At 47.4% G+C, this 20208-nt stretch overlaps 1 protein-coding gene across 1 annotated transcript in view; it reads right to left on the reverse strand.

Moving 5' to 3' along the window:
* Positions 1–20208, reverse strand: part of vwa8 (von Willebrand factor A domain containing 8) — a 458807-nt gene that overhangs the window by 361987 nt on the left and 76612 nt on the right. The window contains exon 4 of the mRNA XM_086006090.1: positions 15227–15337. Within this exon, the coding sequence (XP_085862216.1) occupies positions 15227–15337 (111 nt within the window). The remainder of the gene's footprint in view (positions 1–15226; positions 15338–20208) is intronic.

Raw genomic sequence — 20208 nt, forward strand, 5'->3', positions numbered from 1 at the left:
CACGATAGGGCGAGGATCTCCTATGGAGACGTCACAAAGTAGCGTGGTACCTGCGGCGTGGAATTTGACGTCGGCCGCTTGGAGGCTAGTTCGGTAAGCTTGCACCTCTGGATCCGAGACTTGATCCGCAGCCATGAGGGATTAGTCGATGCCGAGCTGGACTGCCTGAACGGTCGCGCGGGAGAGGCAATCCGCCACCAGGTTGTCTTTACCGGCCACGTGCTGAATATCAGTAGTGAATTCAGAGATAAACGTCAACTGACGTTGTTGTCAGGCTGACCACGGTTCGGCAGTCTTGGCCATAGCGAACGCTAGTGGCTTATGGTCTACAAAAGCAGTGAAAGGACGTCCCTCCAGTAAGAACCGGAAATGGCGGATGGCCAGAAAAAGAGCCAGCAACTCCCGGTCGAAGGTACTGTACTTCCGTTCGTTTCGCTGTAGTTGACGGCTGAAGAACGCCAGCGGTTGCCACGTTCCATTTACCCACTGTTCCTGCACTGCGCCGATGACGTAGTCTGGCGCGTCGGTGGTGAGGGCGATGGTGGCACCTGGCAGCGGGTGCGCCAGCATGGTCGCGTTGGCGAGGGCGCTTTTTGTGTCAACGAACGCCCGGTCCATGTCGACCATCCAGCTTACCGGATCCTTGCCAGACTTGCCCTTGAGGGCCTCGTACAGGGGCTGCATGAGCAGAGCTGCCTTAGGCACGAAGCGGTGGTAAAAATTTACCATCCCGAGGAACTCCTGCAGGGCCCTGATGGTCTGCGGGCGTGGAAAAGCTGTTACTGCCTCCACCTTCGTTTGCAAAGGAATTGCGCCATCCGATGTGATGCGATGGCCCAAGAAATCAATCTGTTGCAGGCCGAACTGGCACTTGGCCGGGTTGATAATCAGGCCGTGTTGGCTGAGGCATCTAAAGAGGGTGCGTAAATGGCAGATGTGCTCCTCTTTGTTGGAACTGGCGATGAGGATGTTGTCGAGGTAGATGAATATAAACTTGAGGTCCCGAAGTACGGAGTCCATCAGGCGCTGGAAAGCCTGTGCAGCGTTCTTCAGACCAAACGGCATCCGCAGAAATTCGAAAAGGCCGAATGGGGTGATGACTGCAGTTTTCGGGACGTCTTGCGGGTGCACGGGGACCTGGTGGTAGCCACGGACAAGGTCGACTTTGGAAAAAATGGTATTTCCTGCCAAATGGGCAGAGAAATCTTGGATATGAGGGATCGGGTACTGATCAGGAGTAGTGGCGTTGTTTAGGCGTCAGTAGTCGCCGCATGGCCGCCATCCGCCGCCAGGTTTCGGGACAATGTGTAGAGGCGAAGACCAGGGACTATTCGACCGGCGAATAATCCCTAGCCGTTCCATCGTGGCGAACTCCGCTTTCGCAGCCGCGAGCTTGCCAGGTTCGAGGCGCCGGGCCCGTGCGTAGACCGGGGAGCCAGTAGTGGTGATGTGATGTTCGACACCATGTTTCATGGCCGTGGAGGAGAAGGTGGGTCTGGTCAGGTCTGGGAAATCTCCTAGCAGGCGAGCGAATTCATCCGGAGGCGGGAACGCACAGGAGACGGTGTGCGACATGGCGTTACTTCGGTGGCAAGGGATGGAGTGGAACGTGGCCGCATTGATTAAACGTCGGTGCCTTACATCAACCAGGAGGCTGTTAGCGCACAAGAAATCCGCACCGAGGATGGCTTGCGAGACCTTGGCCGTGATGAATTCCCAGCAAAACCGCTGGCCGCCGAAACACACCTGGACCCGCCGTCTGCCGAAGGTCCAAATAGCCCCGCCATTAGCCGCCTCGAGAGGCCGTGCCTCCCAGCCTGTATATCAAGATTTGACGTGGGCAGGATGCTACACTGCGCCCCGGTGTCGCAGAGGAAACGTCGACCAGAGAGGGAGTCAGTGATAAACAGAAGCTTTCCAGCATTTCCGATTGCCATCGCAGCCACGGGGCGCCCGTTAGAGCCGGTCCTCTTTTGCCAGAGTTGATGGTTTTTTTGGGGCGAGAAGCTGCAGGGAGGGCGGCAGCATCTTGCTTTCACGCCAAAACGGGCGTGGTAGAAGCACAACCCCGCAGGTTGAGGAGCTGGGGCGGCGTCTGTGGGGGATGGGCGTCTCGTGGCACCGCAGTACTGCTGCGTCACCGCGAAGATCTTGTCCGCTTCGGCAGCAAGTGCTGCGCAGTCTGTGACTTCGGACCGGGCCAGGGCAGCTTGTACTTGCTCCGGTAACTGACTGAGGAAGAGCTCCCTAAAGAGGAAGCATTCCAGTTCAGAGCCAAGGAGCGTGAGCATTTGGCTCATGAGCTCAGACGGCTTGGAGTCCCCGAGGCCGGGCATAGCGAGCAGTCGGCGGGCATGCTCCGACTTCGTGAGCCCGAAGACCTTAACAACCGCGCCTTGATTGTTTCATACTTGCGGTCGTCCAGGGGGTTCTCAAACAGGCTGACGATCCGCGAGGCGGTGGAGCTGTCGAGTGCGGAGACCACGTAAAAGTAACGGGTCTGATCCGCAACGATGTTCCGTAGTGCAAACTGGGCTTCGACCTGGACGAACCACGAGGTCGCTTGTTGCTCCCAGAATTGCGGTAGCTTCAATGCAATGGCGTTTGTTTCCATGCTTCGTTCCTTCTGCGAAAACTGTTCGCAAAAGTCGGGGTCACCAATGTAGGAATGTCTAGTTCCTATCAAGAGACTGAGGTCGACTCAGGCGATCAACAAACGATGTTTAATATAAAACAAACTGAGTTTAACAAACCAATGCACGAGAACTACGAATACAGGTCTAGTCAGTTCGGAGGCTCCACGAGGACTGCTTGGGCGGTCCCGTGGCTGGCATCATGACGTCATCACGTTTTTCCCGCCGATGGGGGATCACGTGATGAACGGCGTGACGTCATCACGTTTGCCCGCGCTCTTAAAGGGACCGCGCTCTGTACATGCAAACAGTATATACAAAGATACAGACTCAGGCTGTAGTTAACATATTGTTAAAGGGAATTATATACATTTGATCGGAGTCCCTTAGTGGCTCCGCCACAACTCACTAATTATTTCTGCTAGACGTAAAAATCAATACACAAATAAACGTCAAACGGCAGTAAGTGATACCTTTACTTCCCAAGCCAAGTATGTAACAAAAGAAAATATAACCATGCAATATTAATCCGCATGTAACTGTCCTAACTTAATAAAATTGCAAATGACTAAGTTAATTGAAAAGCTATATTGAGAATTTTATTATGTTTGTTGCTGTACTAAATCAGAGATGGTTAACATCATAGCATCGCACACAAGATTTAATCCTTACTTTATCTTCCAACACCAATCACTCCAATTTCAAACATCCAGTAAAGAATATACGTAAGACAGAACACTGTTAACTGAGCATCATCTACTTGGAAGTGAATGCTCTTCAGGCAGCCCAATTTAGTGCAGAAAGAAAGAGCCTGCATTTATACAGCAGTTTATCATGTCTCTCTGAAACATTTCAAACTGCGTCATATACCATTGATTACTTCTGAAGTGCCGTCACTGTTGTTATGTGGACAAACACAGCAGCCATTTTGCACACTCAGATGCCACAAGCAGCAATGAGACAAATAACCAAGTAATCTGGTTTTGTTGGGCCTGATAGAGAAAGGAATGTGTGGCAGGACACCAGGGGAACTCTCTGCTCTTCTTCAAATCGTGCCGTAGCAGGTCTTACATTCAAAGGACCTCACTTTAACATCTCATCCAAATGTTGGCACCAACAACAATGCAAAACTCGCTCAGTGTAATACTACACTGAAGTGCTGGCTTACATTACGACTTCAAGTCCCAGAGTGAGATTTGAACGCAAGACCTTCTGACTCAGGAAAGAGTGCGGCCACTGAGCCAAACTAACTGTTAAACATGTCACTCTGCCTTAGCCATTCTCTCGGGTACAGCAATGCCAATTACTCCCGCATAAGGTTAAATATCCTGCATACATGAGTGGGCCCGCACTGCTCCCAATATCTAATTATCCAACAGCGTAACCCAAAGGTACATCTCTCACCGCCTCCTTCCAAAACCTCCTAGTTACTCCAAATTCCATTTTTGCATTGACCCTTTAAATAGTGGAGTTTAGATCGCGTCATGCCGGTGCGCATCATGCCTGCTGTCACAGCTTGGAAACGCAAAACCCTGAAGTAAAATTATAAATTGGCAGCCATGCTGAAATCAGACATTCCGACCGGCTAAATATTCTTCGGGATTCCAAGCACAGAATTCCCCCCGACTCCATCCCCCCCCCTGCTCAGAACCCACATCTGCATTAATATCCAGGCCTATGATCCTAAATTCACCGTTTTATAACACGTTTAATCCCATGGAATTCCATGGAAGAAAAAAAATGTAAAATCCCAAAACATGACAATGACACTTAAGTCATTACCTTAGTTACTCATATAGGCTTAAAGAGCTGGGTCTATTCATGCTCGAGCAGTGTAGACTTTAGGCGACCCCATAGACAATAAAAGGGCTGGATTGCATGTCTCGTGATAGATTATTCCAGTTTAATAGATTGGGAAGACCAGGGAAAACGAGTTTAAACTATATAAGAGTTGGAATAGACAGGATGTTGGCCGGTGTTTCTTTTCCCAGAGAGCAGTCAGCCTCTGGAATGTGTTGCCTGGTGTGGTGGAGGCTGACTCTCTGTACAAGAGGGAGCTGGACCGGTTCATGACTGGGGCAGAGGTCGCATCATACAGAAGGTCAGTGTCTTTATAGAGAACACTCAGTCCGTGTGATCTCCTGGTTTAGATCACCTGAGGGGGTTGGAGAGGAATTTTCCAGAGTTTTTTTCCCCTTATTGGCCCTGGATTTTTCTGCCTCTCCCAGGAGATTACATGGCTCCAAGCGGGGGTACAGGGTGAAGTGTCTGGTCATGATGCTCCAACCATCATGAGTGTGCGGCAGGCTTGAGGGACCAGCTGGTCTTTTCCTGCCCGTCATTTCCAAATGTTGGTATATACTTAAGGCATGTGTATTTAAAATGTCACATTACTGACAGCAGGTATTGCATAACTTCACTGAAGGTAAAATCTGTTTGCCACTTTCAAAGTAAGCAGCTGCCAAAAGTTTGAAATAATGATTTTCTGAATTTTATAAAATGGAAGTTCAGCACCAGAGTATAGATTCATAATCAGAATTTTCTACTGAAAAAATATGACTTAGTTGCAACTGATTATTTTTGGTCCCATAACACAAAAACACTGCTTTTAAAGGCTGCAGATGACAGTGTGCAAAAGATGTGTCAACCACGTAACTATCATTATTTAGAAAAATACAAAAAAACTACTAATTACTTCCTCTCAAATGATCTCATATTTATACAGTATGGAGCCTGTAACTGCTTGCCCATTTGAACACAGAAATATAATTAAAGCATTTTTTACAGAAAAGGTTGCCCTTTATATCAAGAACAATAGTAATTATTATCTCGGAGTCACACTGAGGATCAGGTTTACACTCTCGTATGACAGCTCGAGGGAACTGAGCAAATTGCAGCTTACATAATGACACACTCACGTTCTGTTCTGTTGGTCTCACTATCCTCAACTTATAACAAGCTCGCATGATAATTAAAAAGCATTTACATAAACACAAAAAGTATTTGTGCCACATTACTCATTCAAAATCAAATGAGGTTGTTGTATGTAAATCAGAATATCCGTATAGGTGTAAATACTTTACATTTACTAATCCGTTTACATCTTCTGCAATCCTCCTTTGCGTAATGAATGCACCCAGCCTGCACTTTGTGTGTATATCAAGGGAATGGTGATGTTGTCGAAGGGAACGAATTCAGCGTGCAGGGTACAATTGGAATTCATGAATTTCAGTATGGGGTCGAAAGTGTGCCTTTAATGCATTGGAGAACTAGATTTCTATCTCACCGTCTCTCCTGAAGGGATTAACTCCTTGTAGGGTTTGGTTCCACAGGAGCTGGAAGCCCGCCAATGCCTGGCCCAAGAGGTCACTCTACACGTGTGAGCCTTGACATCGAGTGTCAGCGGGGCTCTGTGACTGCAGGTGGTCGTGACAGGTGAGCCCGGTCCTGTCCTCATCTGATGTTCACGCACTCGTACTTGCAGCTGCAATAGCTCGACAATAATCAGGAGTGGGAACTCTGGCACATCTTCCTCTTCCCTAACCCACAACTACTGAAGCCAACTGTAGTGTCTTTATCGCTACTCAAGTCAAAATGAGCATAAACCTGGGACCTTCCTGCTATGCTCCATCTCTGCAACATTGCACTCCTCTGCCCCTGAAAGTCTTATACATGCCTTCGCCACCTCCAGACAAGATTACTCCAACACTCCCCATTCTCCACAAACTCAAGCTTATCAAAAACTCTGCTGCTTGTATCTGTTTGTCCCACTCTCACATCACCAAGTCCTCATTCAGCTACATCTTCCCACTTCCAACACTTCAAGTTTAAAATTTTTGTCCTCATCTTGACATTCCTCCCTGGTCACATTACACTTTATCACTACGCTTTGCTCCAGCCCTATATCCACGCCCTCCCCACCCGCACACTCCTCCAAACTTTACGCTTCTCTAACTCCATCCTCTTGCATTCCTCACCCCACCAATGGCGGCAGGAGCTTTAGCTGCCTGGCATCTACTCTGGAATTCTCTTCCTAAATCCCTCTATCTCTCTCTCTCACTTTAAAAACTCGACTCTTTGACCAAACATTAGTTACTTCTTCTAATCTACCCTTACCTGACTTGGCATCCATTTTGCACATGGCTATTTGTGAAGCACCTTGGATGTTTGGTTTGTTAAAGATGCTATATAAGTGGAAGCTGTTGTTGCTGCCGTTGTATGGTGGGGCTTCGGTAGGCAGTAGAGAACAAGGATTTTAAAGGAGAAGCGAGAGGGTTAAGTGTTCAAAGGTGTAGGATATGATTGGGTTAAATCGGTAGGTGATTTGCTGTAAGGAGTACATGCACTGCTCTCATGCTGGACACGTGATGGAAAAGTACTGTGTGCCACTGTTAGACAATAGTGCCTAGAATCCGTTAACACTTATCTATGGTAAAAGGGATGAGCACATGCCAAGGAGTGGAGAAATCAGTGACAATGGGAAAGAGTTATGTGTGTGAAAGACAGGAGGTAAGTTGTTGAGTGTGACAGATTCTGCACTGAAATAACCTGTTCTCTAGCAGGAGGAGAGTTAACATTCATGAGAGGCTCCGGTATGTCATGATGGTAGATGCTAACAAGTATGCTTTGTTCTAATGTAAGTGTGTAAACTATCCAAGGACTTGAGGAAGGTGTCTCCAGCTGCAGCTACTCGAAGTCCGCGTTTCGGAGCTGGAGCTGCGGCTGGAGTCACTGTGGAGCATCCGCGAAGCTGAGATCTTCGTGGATAGCATGTTTAACGAGGTGGTCACACCGCAGGTAAAGAGTGCACAGGCAGACAGGAAATGGGTGACCGCCAGACAGAGTAAAAGAACTAGGAAGATAGTGCAGGAATCCCCTGGGTCCATCTCCCTCTCCAACAGATTTTCCGTTTTGGATACTGATGGGGGAGATAGTTTCTCAGGGGAATGCAGCAAGAGCCAAGTCCGTGGCACTACGAGTGGCTCAGCTGCACAGGAGGGCAGGAAATAGAGTGGGAGAGCAATAGTGATAGGGGATTCTATCGTAAGGGGAACAGATAGACGTTTCTGTGGCCGCAGACGTGACTCCAGGATGGTATGTTGCCTCCCTGGTGCCAGGGTCAAGGATGTCACTGAACGGCTGCAGGGCATTCTGAAGGGGGAGGGCGAACAGTCAGAGGTCGTGGTTCACATTGGTACCAACAACATGGGTAGAAAGAGGGATGAGGTCCTGCAACAAGAATTTAGGGAGCTAGGTGGCAGATTAAAAAGCAGGACCTCAAAAGTTGTAGTCTCTGGATTACTCCCGTGCCATGTGCTAGTGAGTACAGGAATAGGAAGATAGAGCAGATGAATGCGTGGCTAAATAGTTGGTGCAGGAGGGAGGGCTTTAGTTTCCTGGATCACTGGGTCTGCTTCTGGGGAAGGTGGGACCTGTACAAGTTGTACGGGTTGTACGGGTTGCACCTGAACCGGAACGGGACCAACATCCTTGCGGGGAGGCTTGCTAGTACTGCTGGGGGGGGGGGGGGGGGAGAGGGGGTTTAAACTAACTTGGCAGGGGGATGGGATACGGAGTGGAGCTATAGTAGGGGGTGATGCACAGACAAATATAGAGGAAGAAACAAGTCAGCCTGGAAGGCAGAAAAAGTATGTAACGGCACAAGGGAGTATGGCAAGGCTGGATGGCATTTATTTTAATGCAAGGAGTCTTGCGAGTAAGGCAGATGAATTGAAGGTGTTGATGAACACATGGGAGTATGATATTGTTGCTATCACAGAAACATGGTTGAGGAGGGGCAGGACTGGCAGCTCAATATTCCGGGGAAAAGAATCTTCAGCCGAGACAGAGGGGGGTGTAAAAGAGGAGGGGGTGTTGCAATATTAATCAAGGAGCCAATTACTGCTGCAAGGAGGGATGATATCTTAGCAGGTTCCTCTAATGAGGCCATATGGGTAGAACTTAAAAACAAAAAGGGGGCAAGCACTTTGCTGGAAGTGTACTATAGGCCTCCAAACAGTCAGGGGGGAATAGAGGAACAGATATGTAGGCAAAAGAGAAGTGTAGAAATAATAGGGTAATAATAGTAGGGGATTTCAACTTCCCCAATATTAACTGGGAAAGTCAGAGTGTGAAAGGCTTAGAGGGTGTGGAATTCTTAAAGTGCATCCAGGAGAGCTTTTTGAGCCAGCATGTAGAAAGTCCTACAAGAGAGGGGGCGGTACTGGACCTAATTCTGGGGAATGTAGCCAGGCAAGTGGTAGAAGTGTCAGTAGGAGAGCATTTTGATGACAGTGACCATAATTCGGTGAGATTTAAGGTAGTCATGGAAAAGGACAACGATGGACCGGAAATAAAGGTTCTAAATTGGGGGAAGGCCGATTTTAATATGATAAGGCAGGATCTGGCCAAAGTGGACTGGGATCAGCTACTTGTAGGAAAATCCACATCGGAGCAATGGGAGTCTTTTAGAAAGGAAATAGAGAGAGTACAATGCCAACATGTTCACGTAAAGGTCAATGGTGGGACCAACAAGCCCAGGGAACCCTGGATGTCAAGGGATATACAAGAATGGATTAGGAAAAAAAGGGAGGCTTTTGGCAGATACAAAGGACTAAAGACAGTGAAAGCCCTAGAGGAGTATAGAAAGTGCGGGGGGGGGGTACTTAAAAAAGAAATTAGGAGAACGAAGAGGGGGCATGAAAAAACACTGGCGTGCAAAATAAAGGAAAGTCCCAAGGTGTTTTATAAGTATATACAGGAAACTTTGGTTTATCCGGAGGTTGTATGGCCGGAAACTTTGCTCGAACGGCAGAAATCAGCAGCCGTTTTAGTTAGTTTTTTTTTTCTTCTCCTAGCATTCTGTTAACAGGCAGGCTCTGGAAAGCGTCTTTGGAGCTTCGCAACAGCTTCAGAGACACTTCAAGGTACGGGCTGAGTGTTTATGAGCTGTTGCTGAGCAACAGTGTTTGTTGTCAAATACGGAGATTTTCATCTCCGTATGCTTCAACGTTGACTTTGTATGTCCGGCACTTTTGATAGATCGGCAACACGCCGGTCCCGTCGGTGCCGGATATCAGAACTTTTCCTGTAGTTAGGCCACAGCTGGAATACTGTGTGCAGTTCTGGTCGCCACACTAAAGGAAGGCTGTGATTCCATTGGAGAGGATGCAGAGGAGATTCACCAGGATGTTACCTGGGCTGGAGCATTTCAGCTAAGAGGAGAGACTGGACAGGCTGGGGTTGTTTTCCTTGGAGCAGAGAAGGCTGAGGGGGGACCTGATTGAGGTGTACAAAATTATGAGGGGCATAGATAGGGTAGATAGAAAGGAACTTTTCCCCTTAGTAGAGGGGTCAATAACCAGGGGGCATAGATTCAAGATAAGGGGCAGGAGGTTTAGAAGGGATTTGAGGAAAAACTTTTTCACCCAGAGGGTGGTTGGAATCTGGAACTCACTGCCTGAAAGGGTGGTAGAGGCAGGAACCCTCACAACATTCAAGAAGCATTTAGATGAGCACTTGAAACGCCATAGCATACAAGGCTACGGACCAAGTGCTGGAAAATGGGATTAGAATAGAGAGGGCTTGATGGCCGGCGCAGACACGATGGGCCAAAGGGCCTCTTTCTGTGTTGTATAACTCTATGAGTATGATGCAAGTATGATGAAGGAATTTAAAGGAGGATTAAAAAAAAATTCCACATATCAGTGAAGTTTCCCCTCATTTTCGTCAGATGTTGTAAAGATTCCCATGAACGAAATCCCCAACAGCTTGGAGAAGGAATGTTTCAGGTGACAATATTTGACCAGTTGCATCTTCCAACAATCCTGGCAAGACAGCACTGTTGGCCACGTCGCTCGAGATAAATGCTAAATGTTCGGCTTTTGGTGTAGTTTACACCTGAATGCCTATTGGTGGGTTGCAACAGACTCAAATGGAAATGTGCTGTTTGCACTCAATTTTCCATGGTCAGGTTATTAGCAAAATTCTGGGTCGGGGGGAGGTGGAGAGGGATTTTTAACCCTCCTCACCCAGTTGATATCAGGTGGGGGAGCAGTGACAATGCACCGGATCACTTACCCACCAATGTCCTGCTCTGATCCTGTCATTTACGATTTTTACCAGCACTTCTGGACAGGCGGCTAAGCTGCCTGCTTAAAGCTGGCGGGGTCCTTCTTTAAATATGCAGAATCGGGGTCTGATGATGTCATCTAGCCCCAACTGCAATTTTAACTCCGGCCTGATTGGGGAAGTGACTGCAGCTTTCCCACCAGGTGTAGGCCTGTCAGAAGAGGATCGGAAGCAGAAGAGGCCATGGAAGGCAAGTATTTTAACCAGTTTAGGCCCATGTCCCAAATTAACCCCCCAACTCCACCTCCCTACCACAAAGCACCCCTGGAGCCCCCTTCCATCCCAGTGGTTAAAATTGCCATGGTCTCCTTCTGCCTCGGGCTTGCAGGAAATTAATTGACTGCCGCTGTTTTCCGCAGGCAGTCAATATCGACCCCTTCCTGTGCAGATTTCGGACAGGCCAAGGTAGCATACTAGTGGTGGGAACAGTAACTGCAAGAAAATTAGATTTGAATTAACGGGGAGTGTCACAATAGGGCAAATACATTTCTGAAAACCTCTAGAAAGGCTCACAAGGCATCTCCACCCAGTTACAGCCAAGGCTGAAGGGGAAGGAGGCTAAGAAGAGGCAGGCAAAGGAAGCCCAAGCTTCAGGCACGAGTCGGGAGGCAAGCGATGGAGCAGCCCAGCACCTACCCTTTTGTGTGATGGCAGGGCTGCACGAAGTGGCTGCGAGAGGGGTGAAACTCTGTACCATTCCCACAGCATCATCCAGATGGGTCAGCATTGCAGTATGCCTGCAGGAGATGGAGCCAAAGCATTTGTGGCAGTGAATGTGCTGGCCCTATGTCGCACAGTATCGGCAGATGCCCTTGCAGCACAGGGCACAGCTCTGCATTTGGCTCTCGGCTGACCCAGGTCCAGCAACAATGATTAGCATCTTTGCAAGTGCAGCCAATCCGAATACATTGGCTGCTTATCACTCTGACCTGTCTTCTTTCATGTGGTGTCAATTAAAGCGTCACATGCTGTGATTAAGGTGCTTCAGAGGAAGCATGCACTATTGCAGTCAGTCAGGTATACACGTCATTTAACGGTACCATCGAGTCTGCTGTCCAAGCTTTTTTTGGGAAGAGAGCCTCCACCTGCACTAATGGTCCATCACCTGTGTCTGCACTAGAGCACCCCTTGCACCATCTGACCTGCCTGGCATCCTTCTATAGGTTCTCCTCCTCATAGAATGTCCAACAGGGGGATTCCCATTAGGAAATCTATAGGTGCTGAAGGCAAAAAACTATTTGCAACAATTGACGCAAAGGCTCGTATTTAAAAAGGGCAGTAGACAGAAGGCTGGAAACTATAGACCGGTTAGCCTAACATCTGTGGTAGGTAAAATTTTGGAGTCCATTATTAAGGAGACAGTAACAGGACATTTGGATAATCATAATTTAATAGGACAAAGTCAGCATGGTTTTATGAAGGGGAAGTCATGTTTGACAAATTTGCTGGAGTTCTTTGAGGAAGTAACATATAGGGTGGATAAAGGGGAACCAGTGGACGTAGTGTATTTAGACTTCCAAAAGGCATTTGACAAGGTGCCACACAAAAGATTATTGCTTAAGATAAAAAATCACGGGATTGGGGGTAATATTCTGGCATGGATAGAGGATTGGCTATCTAACAGAAGGCAGAGAGTTGGGATAAATGGTTCATTCTCAGACTGGCAATCAGTAACTAGTAGTGTTCCGCAGGGGTCAGTGCTGGGTCCCCAACTCTTTACAATCTATTTTAACGATTTGGAGGAGGGGACCGAGTGGAACATATCAAAGTTTGCAGATGATACTAAGATGGGAGGGAAAGTAGTGAGTGAGGAGGACAGAAAAAACCTGCAAGGGAACATAGACAGGCTAAGTAAGTGGGCAGAGATTTGGCAGATGGAATACAATACTGGAAAGTGTGAGGTTATGCACTTTGGCAGGAAAAATCGTAGAGCAAGTTATTATCTTAATGGCAAGAAACTGGAAAGTACTGAAGTACAAAGGGATCTGGGGGTCCTGGTGCACAAAACTCAAAAGGTTAGTATGCAGGTGCAGCAAATGAGTAAGAAGGCCAATGGAATGTTGGCTTTCATTGCTAGGGGGATAGAATATAAAAAGGGAGGTATTGCTTCAGTTGTACAAGGTATTGGTGAGACCGCACCTGGAATACTGCGTACAGTTTTGGTGTCCATACTTAAGAAAGGACATACTTGCTCTCGAGTCAGTACAAAGAAGGTTCACTCGGTTAATCCCGGGGATGAGGGGATGGACATATGAGGAGAGGTTGAGTAGATTGGGACTCTACTCATTGGAGTTCAGAAGAATGAGAGGCGATCTTATTGAAACATATAAGATTGTGATGGGGTTGGATCGGGTGGATGCGGGGAAGATGTTCCCGATGATGGGTGAAACTAGAACTAGGGGGCATAGTCTTAGAATAAGGGGCTGCTCTTTCAAAACTGAGATGAGGAGGAACTACTTCACTCAGAGGGTGGTAGGTCCATGGAATATGCTGCCCCAAAAAGCTGTAGAAGCTACATCATTACATAAATTTAAAACAGAAATAGACAGTTTCCTAGAAGTAAAGGGAATTAAGGGTTACGGGGAGCGGGGAGGAATTTGGACATGAGTCTAGGTTCGGATCGGTCATGGCCCTGTGGGTAGCGGAGCGGGCCCAGGGGCCGTGTAGCCTGATCCTGCTCCTATTTCGTGTGTCTAATTCTGTTCGATTCAGGAGATGGTTCTGTGATAGTGGATTGGCGGTTAGGATCAGGTCAGCCATGATCTTATTGAATGGCGGAGCAGGCTCGAGGGGCCGATTGGCCTATTCCTGCTCCTATTTCTTATGTTCTAATCCAAGTGTCAACAGGAAAGAAAGGAGAAAACAGTTTAGAAATTGCTTTCCTTTATATTTTTGTATCCTTTCCAATCCCTCCAGTACAGTTACTGCCACTTAGCAACTCAGGATACCTGCTTCACACAGACCAAATTGACATTTGGTTTGCTGAATGCCAAAACAATGCGAGATGGCCTTAAGGATGGTCATGCCCCCCAAGCTAATATTGAAATGAAATGCCTATGTCATTGGTCCTACCCATTGGAAAATGTGTCAAGGCATAAAATGGACAGAGTTCTGGCATACTCGGGCTTCCATCCATTTCTCACTTGGCGAGTCTCAGTAATACATGTCCCAATTTGTTGTGACTTTTTCTGGCTCAGGGCTGCTTTTGCTTTGTGTGTTTGTCCCAAAAACACTTTGTTTCATTTACATACAGATGTGTTTTCAAAATGAGAACTTGCATAAGAACCTGAATATGAGCAGGAATAGGCCACTTGGCCCCTCGAGCCTGCTCCGCCATTCAATAAGATCAAGGCTAATCTTGGGCTCAAAGCCACATCCCCGCCCGCTCCCCATAACCCTTCACTCCCTTATCTTGCAAACATTTGTCCATCTCCACCTTAAATGTATTTAGTGACCCAGCCTCCACTGCTCTCTGGGGCAGAGAATTCCACAGATTTACGACCCTCAGAGAAGAAATTCCTCATCAGTTCTAAAAGGGCGACCCTTTATTCTAAAACTGTGCCCCCGAGTTCTAGATTTCCCCACGAGGGGAAATATCCTCTCTGCATCTACCTTGTCGAGCCCTCTCAGTATTTTATATGTTTCAATAAGATCATCTCTCATTCTTCTAAATTCTAATGAGTATAGGCCCAGCCTGCTCAACCTTTCTTATAAGTCAACCCCCTCATCTCTGGAATTAACCTAGTGAATCGTCTCTGAACTGCCTCCAATGCAAGTATATCCTTCCTTAAATAAGGAGACCAAAACTGTACGCAGTACTCCAGGTGTGTTCTCACCAATACCCTGTACAGCTGTAGCAGGACTTCCCTGCTTTTATACTACAACCCTCTTGAAATAAAGGCCAACGTTCCATTTGCCTTTTTGATTACTTGCTGAACCTGCATGCTAACTTTTTGTGTTTCATGCACAAGGACCCCCAGGTCCCTCTGAACTGTAGCATTTTGTAATCTCTCTCCATTTAAATAATAATTTGCTTTTTTATTTTTCCTGCCAAAGTGGATAACATCGCACTGTCCCACATTATACTCCATCTGCCAAATGTTTGCCCACTCACTTAGCCTGTCTATATCCCTTTGCAGATTCGAGTCCCCTGCACAACTTGCTTTCCCACCCATCTTTGTATCATCCACAAACTTGGCTACATGACACTCGTTCCCTTCGTCCAAGTCATTAATGTAGATTGTAAATAGTTGAGGCCCCAGCACCGATCCCTGTAGCACCCCACTAGTTACCGTTTGACCCATTTATCCCGACTCTCTGCTTTCTGTTATTTAGCCAATTCTCTATTCATGCCAATTCCGTGAGCTCTTATCTTATGCAGTAACCTTTCATGTGGCACCTTATCGAACTTAAGTCACATTAATGAATGAAGTGGTGAATCTGCCAGGTGCAGTACAACTTACCTGATCAATGTAAAAGGCTGTTCCTGCCCGGATCTCTCTGCGTTGCTTAAGGTCTGTTTCAGTGGTATCCCGAGACAGTGCCATGTACTCCACCTCTCGCTTAGTCAGTTCCTGTGGGGGGTACAATTAGTCACCACAGGCTTATTAATATACCAGCTCCACAATTACATCAGATATACGGCACAGAAACTGGCCATTCGGCCCAACCAGTCCATGCCAGCATTTATGCTCCACTCGAGCCTCCTCCCGTCCTTCCTCATCTAACTCTATCAGCATAACCCTCTATTCCCTTCTCCCTCATGTGCTTATCTAGCCTCCCCTTAAATGCATCTATACTATTCGCTTTAACCACTCCCTGTGGTAGCGAGTTCCACATTCTCCCCACTCTGAGTAAAGACGTTTCTTCTGAATTCCCTATTAGATTTCTTGGTGACTATCGTAATTTGATGGCCTCCAGTTTTGCTCTTCCCCACAAGTGGAAACACACTCTGTGTCTTCACTATCAAAACCTTTCATAATTGTAAAGACTTCTTTTAGGTCACTCCTCAACCTTCTCTTTGCAAGAGAAGCGAGACTCAGCCTGTTCAGCCTTTCCTGATTGGTATATCCTCGCAGTTCTGGTATCATCCTTGTAAATCTTTTTTGCACCCTTTCCAGTGCCTCTATATCCTTTTTATAATATGGTGACCAGAATTGTACGCAGTACTCCAAATGATTGACAGAAGAACCAAAGGTGACATGAGGATAAACTTTTTTACGCAGCGAGTGGTTAGGATCTGGAATTCACTGCCTGAAAGGGTGGTGGAGGCAGATTCAATCGTGGCTTTCAAAATGGAATTGGATAAGTATCTGAAGGAAAACAATTTGCAGGGCTACTGGGAAAGGGCTGGGGAGTTGTGGGACTCGCTGAAGTGCTCTTGCAGAGAGCCGGCATGAGCTCGATGGGCTGAATGGCCTCCTTCTGTGCTGTAACCATTCTATGATTCTATGTGTGGTCCAACCAAGGTTCGATACAGGTTTAGTGTAACTTCTCTATTTTTCAATTCCATCCCTCTAGAAATAAACCCTAGTGCTTGGTTTGCTTTTTTATGGCCTTCTTAACCTGCGTCGCTACTTTTAGTGATTTGTGTATTTGTACTCCGAGATCCCTTTGCTCCTCAGCCCCATTTAGATTCTTATTTTCCAAGTAATATGTGACCTCCTTATTTTCTTAACAAAATGTAATACTTATCTATGTTGAAATTCATTTGCCAATTATATACTCATTCTGTAAGTTTATTAATGCCTTCTTGTAATTTGTTGCAGTCCTCAGTATTGACTATCCCCCCACCAATTGTGACTAAACCGGTTAAAGGTCCTTGTTACATTGGCAATTTGTCATCTTATTGATATTTATTTCTCTGTCAACGGCTGCATTGAAACCAAATAGTCTAGATATAGATCTATCACTCCATTATGTTCCTGACCAGGCAAAAACCTGTTTTACCATATGGGACAACAGTCATCAATTCAGAAAACTCACTTTGCAAACAGCAGTGCAAGAGGACAAACGTCCCATCTAATCTTCTGTGGCTTTTTATGGTGAGTATGATTCTGAAATGATTCCCTAGTTACTTCTCTCCTTGCCTTTAAAAGCCTGAAACTTAGCTTTTCAATCATCTCTCCAAACTCTTCTGCTGCCCCATAGCATCTCTGTCTCTTTTGTGAAATACCTTGGAACACTGTTACCTTAAGGGGGCGGAATGAATGCAAGTTTTGGTCTTTAAAGGGCAATGTTTTAAATGTTCTAGTCTGCAGTTAAAAACTGTCAGCCTCAAGCTTGGGATAGAAAGAAATTATGATCTTATCAAGTCCACTCTTGTAATATTACTATTGTTTTATATAATCAAAAATAGAAGTCCATTAAAGGTGCTTATTTCATCAAACCTGCGACCTGTGCACTCTCACAGGGAGCAACCCAACCCCAAGATGAGATCACTATTACACTATCTACTCCTAGCCTCTGTCTATGTCAAACTCTAGCAAGTGACTAGTTGATTGGCAAACAACTTGCATTTATATAACGTCTTTAACGTAGTAAAATGTCCCAAGGCTCTTCACAAGAGAATTATCAAACAAAATTTGACACTGAGCCGCATAGGACAGGTGACCAAAAATCTGGTCAAAGAGGAAGGTTTTAAGGAGCGTCTTAAAGGAGGAGAGAGGTAGAGAGGTTTAGGAAGGGAATTGCAGAGCTTAGGGCCTAGGCAACAGAAGGCACGGCCACCGATGGTGGAGCGATTATAATCTGGGCTGGCCAAGAGGCTAGAATTGGAGGAGCGCAGAGATCTTGGAGTGTTGGAGGAGGTTACAGAGATGGGGAGGGGCAAGGTCATGCAGCGATTTGAACACAAGGATGAGAATTTTAAAATTGAGGTGTTGCCAGACTGGGAGCCAATGTAAGTCAGCGAGCACAGGGGTGATGGGTGAACGGGACTGGGTGCGAGTTAGGATACGGGCAGCAGAGTTTTGGATGAGCTCAAGTTTATGGAGGCTGGAAGGTGGGAGGCCAGCCCGGAGAGCATTGGAATGCTCGAGTCCAAACTCGTCTAGAGATAGTGAAGTCAACTTGTTAGCGTTTCCTCAAACACTTCAGCAGATTACAGCCTGCACTTACTAAGCTCTGCCGCCACTGATGGGGTAGAGAGTAGAAGGATGCACAGAAGGCCAGGATCACAGGAACATAGAAACATAGAAGATAGGAGCAGGAGTAGGCCATTCGGCCCCTTGAGCCTGCTCCGCCATTCGATGAGATCATGGCTGATCATCCATATTCAGTACCCTGTCCCTGCTTTCTCCCCATATCCCTTGATCCCTTTAGCCTTAAGAAATATATCCAACTCCTTCTTGAATATATTTAATGAATTGGCCTCCACTGCCTTCTGTGGTAGAGAATTCCACAGGTTCACCACTCTCTGGGTGAAGAAATTCCTAATCTAAGTCCTAAATGGCCTACCCCTTATCCTTAGACTGTGACCCCTGGTTCTGGACTCCCCGCCATCGGGAACATCCTTCCTGCATCTAGTCTGTCTAGTCCTGTTAGAATTTTATAAGTTTCAATGAGATCCCCTCTCATTCTTCTAAACTCCAGCGAATATAAACCTAATCGACCCAATCTCTCCTCATACGTCATTCCTGCCATCCCAGGTATCAGTCTGGTGAATCTTCGCTGCACTCCCTCCATGGCAAGAACATCCTTCCTCAGATAAGGCGACCAAAATTGCACACAATACTCAAGGTGTGGTCTCACCAAGGCCCTGTACAACTGCAAGACATCCTTGCTCCTGTACTCGAATCCTCTCGCTATGAAGGCCAACATACCATTTGTCTTGTTAACCACCTGCTGCACCTGCATGCTTACCTTCAGCGACTGGTGCACAAGGACACCCAGGTCTCGTTGCACTTCCCCTTTTCCCAATCTATTGCCGTTCAGATAATAATCTGCCTTCCTGTTTTTGCCACCGAAGTGGATAACCTCGCATTTATCCACATTATACTGCATCTGCCATGCATCTGCCCCATCACCCAACCTGTCCAAATCATACTGGAGTTTCTCTGCATCCTCCTCACAGCACACACGCCCACCCAGCTTTGTGTCATCTGCAAACTTGGAGATATTATATCTAGTTCCTTCGTCTAGATCATTAATATATATTGTGAATAGCTGGGGTCCTAACACCGATCCCTGCGGTACCCCACTAGTCACTGCCTGCCACTTGGAAAAAGACCCTGTGGTAAACCACTGTTTGTATTCCACTGTGTACATGCCTGGACATGCCTCGGCTGACTCCTCCCACAAGTCCTAGTATAAAGGTGACTGCTCCCCAGCCCTTTGTATTTCTGGACCGGTCGACCACTCGAGGCAGACCTTCATTCTTTTGTTAATAAAAGCCTTTAGTTACTCTCTTAACTCTCAGTCTTTTATGAGTAATTGATAGCGCATCAATTTTATTAACAAAATTTTTATAATGGAGAAGATCCTCACACCAGCATGCCTGGACTTAGATCATCGGGAGGCGGACTCATCCACCAAGTTTACTCACTGGCTTAAGTGTTTTGAAAAATTCCTGACCGCCTCCGCAGCAATCAAATCGGACGAGGACAAACTGGATGTCCTGACCTCCAAAGTGAACCACCGAGTGTACTCGGTCATCCAAGACGCGACCTCGTACGCGGACGCTATCAAGCTCCTCAAGGACCAGTACACGCGCCCAGTGAACGAAGTGTACGCCAGGCACCTTCTGGGGAGTCGTAAACAACAACCTGGGGAATCGACCGTGGAATACCTTCAGGCACTGTCTGTGCTTGGCCGGGCCTGTGGTTGTAAGGATGTAAAGGCCGCCGTGTACACAGAGGAACTTATCCGGGACGCTTTTGTAGCGGGCCACAGATCCAATTACACCCGACAGCGACTGTTGGAGCAGAGTGACCTCGACCTCAACAAGGCCTCTGAACTCGCACTATCATTGGATGCAGCCTACCGGGGCATGGATGCCTACTGCTCTGCACCGTGGACGCCGCGGGGAATGACAGCCTGGGACACGGTAGGACCGCCTCATAGCGCCGTGCCACCCCAGCCACACCCCAGCAACGGCCCAACTACCGCAGCAGTGTCCCAAGGCCAGACAGCAGTGCCCCAAGGCCAGAAATGCTACTTCTGTGGCCAGGGAAAACACCCCAGAGCGCGCTGCCCGGCGAAAAACGCGATCTGCTCGGGCTGCGGGAAGAAGGGACACTACGCTAACATCTGCAGGGCCAAAGCCACCCCGAACCCCAGCAGCGCCGCGTGTGGGCCATGCGGGCCGCCTTCTTGGGCCTCCCCGGCCATGTGCGACCCACCGGTACAGCAGCCATTTTGGACGCCTCCAGCCACATGGGGATCATGGACGCCGCCATCTTGGACGACAGCCGGAACGCAGCAGGCCCCCAACACCGCCTCATCT

This window comes from Somniosus microcephalus, chromosome 14 (genome assembly GCF_052327205.1).
Source record: "Somniosus microcephalus isolate GS21.2 chromosome 14, FLI_Smic_1.0, whole genome shotgun sequence".
In the NCBI taxonomy this organism is placed as follows: Eukaryota; Metazoa; Chordata; class Chondrichthyes; order Squaliformes; family Somniosidae; genus Somniosus; species Somniosus microcephalus.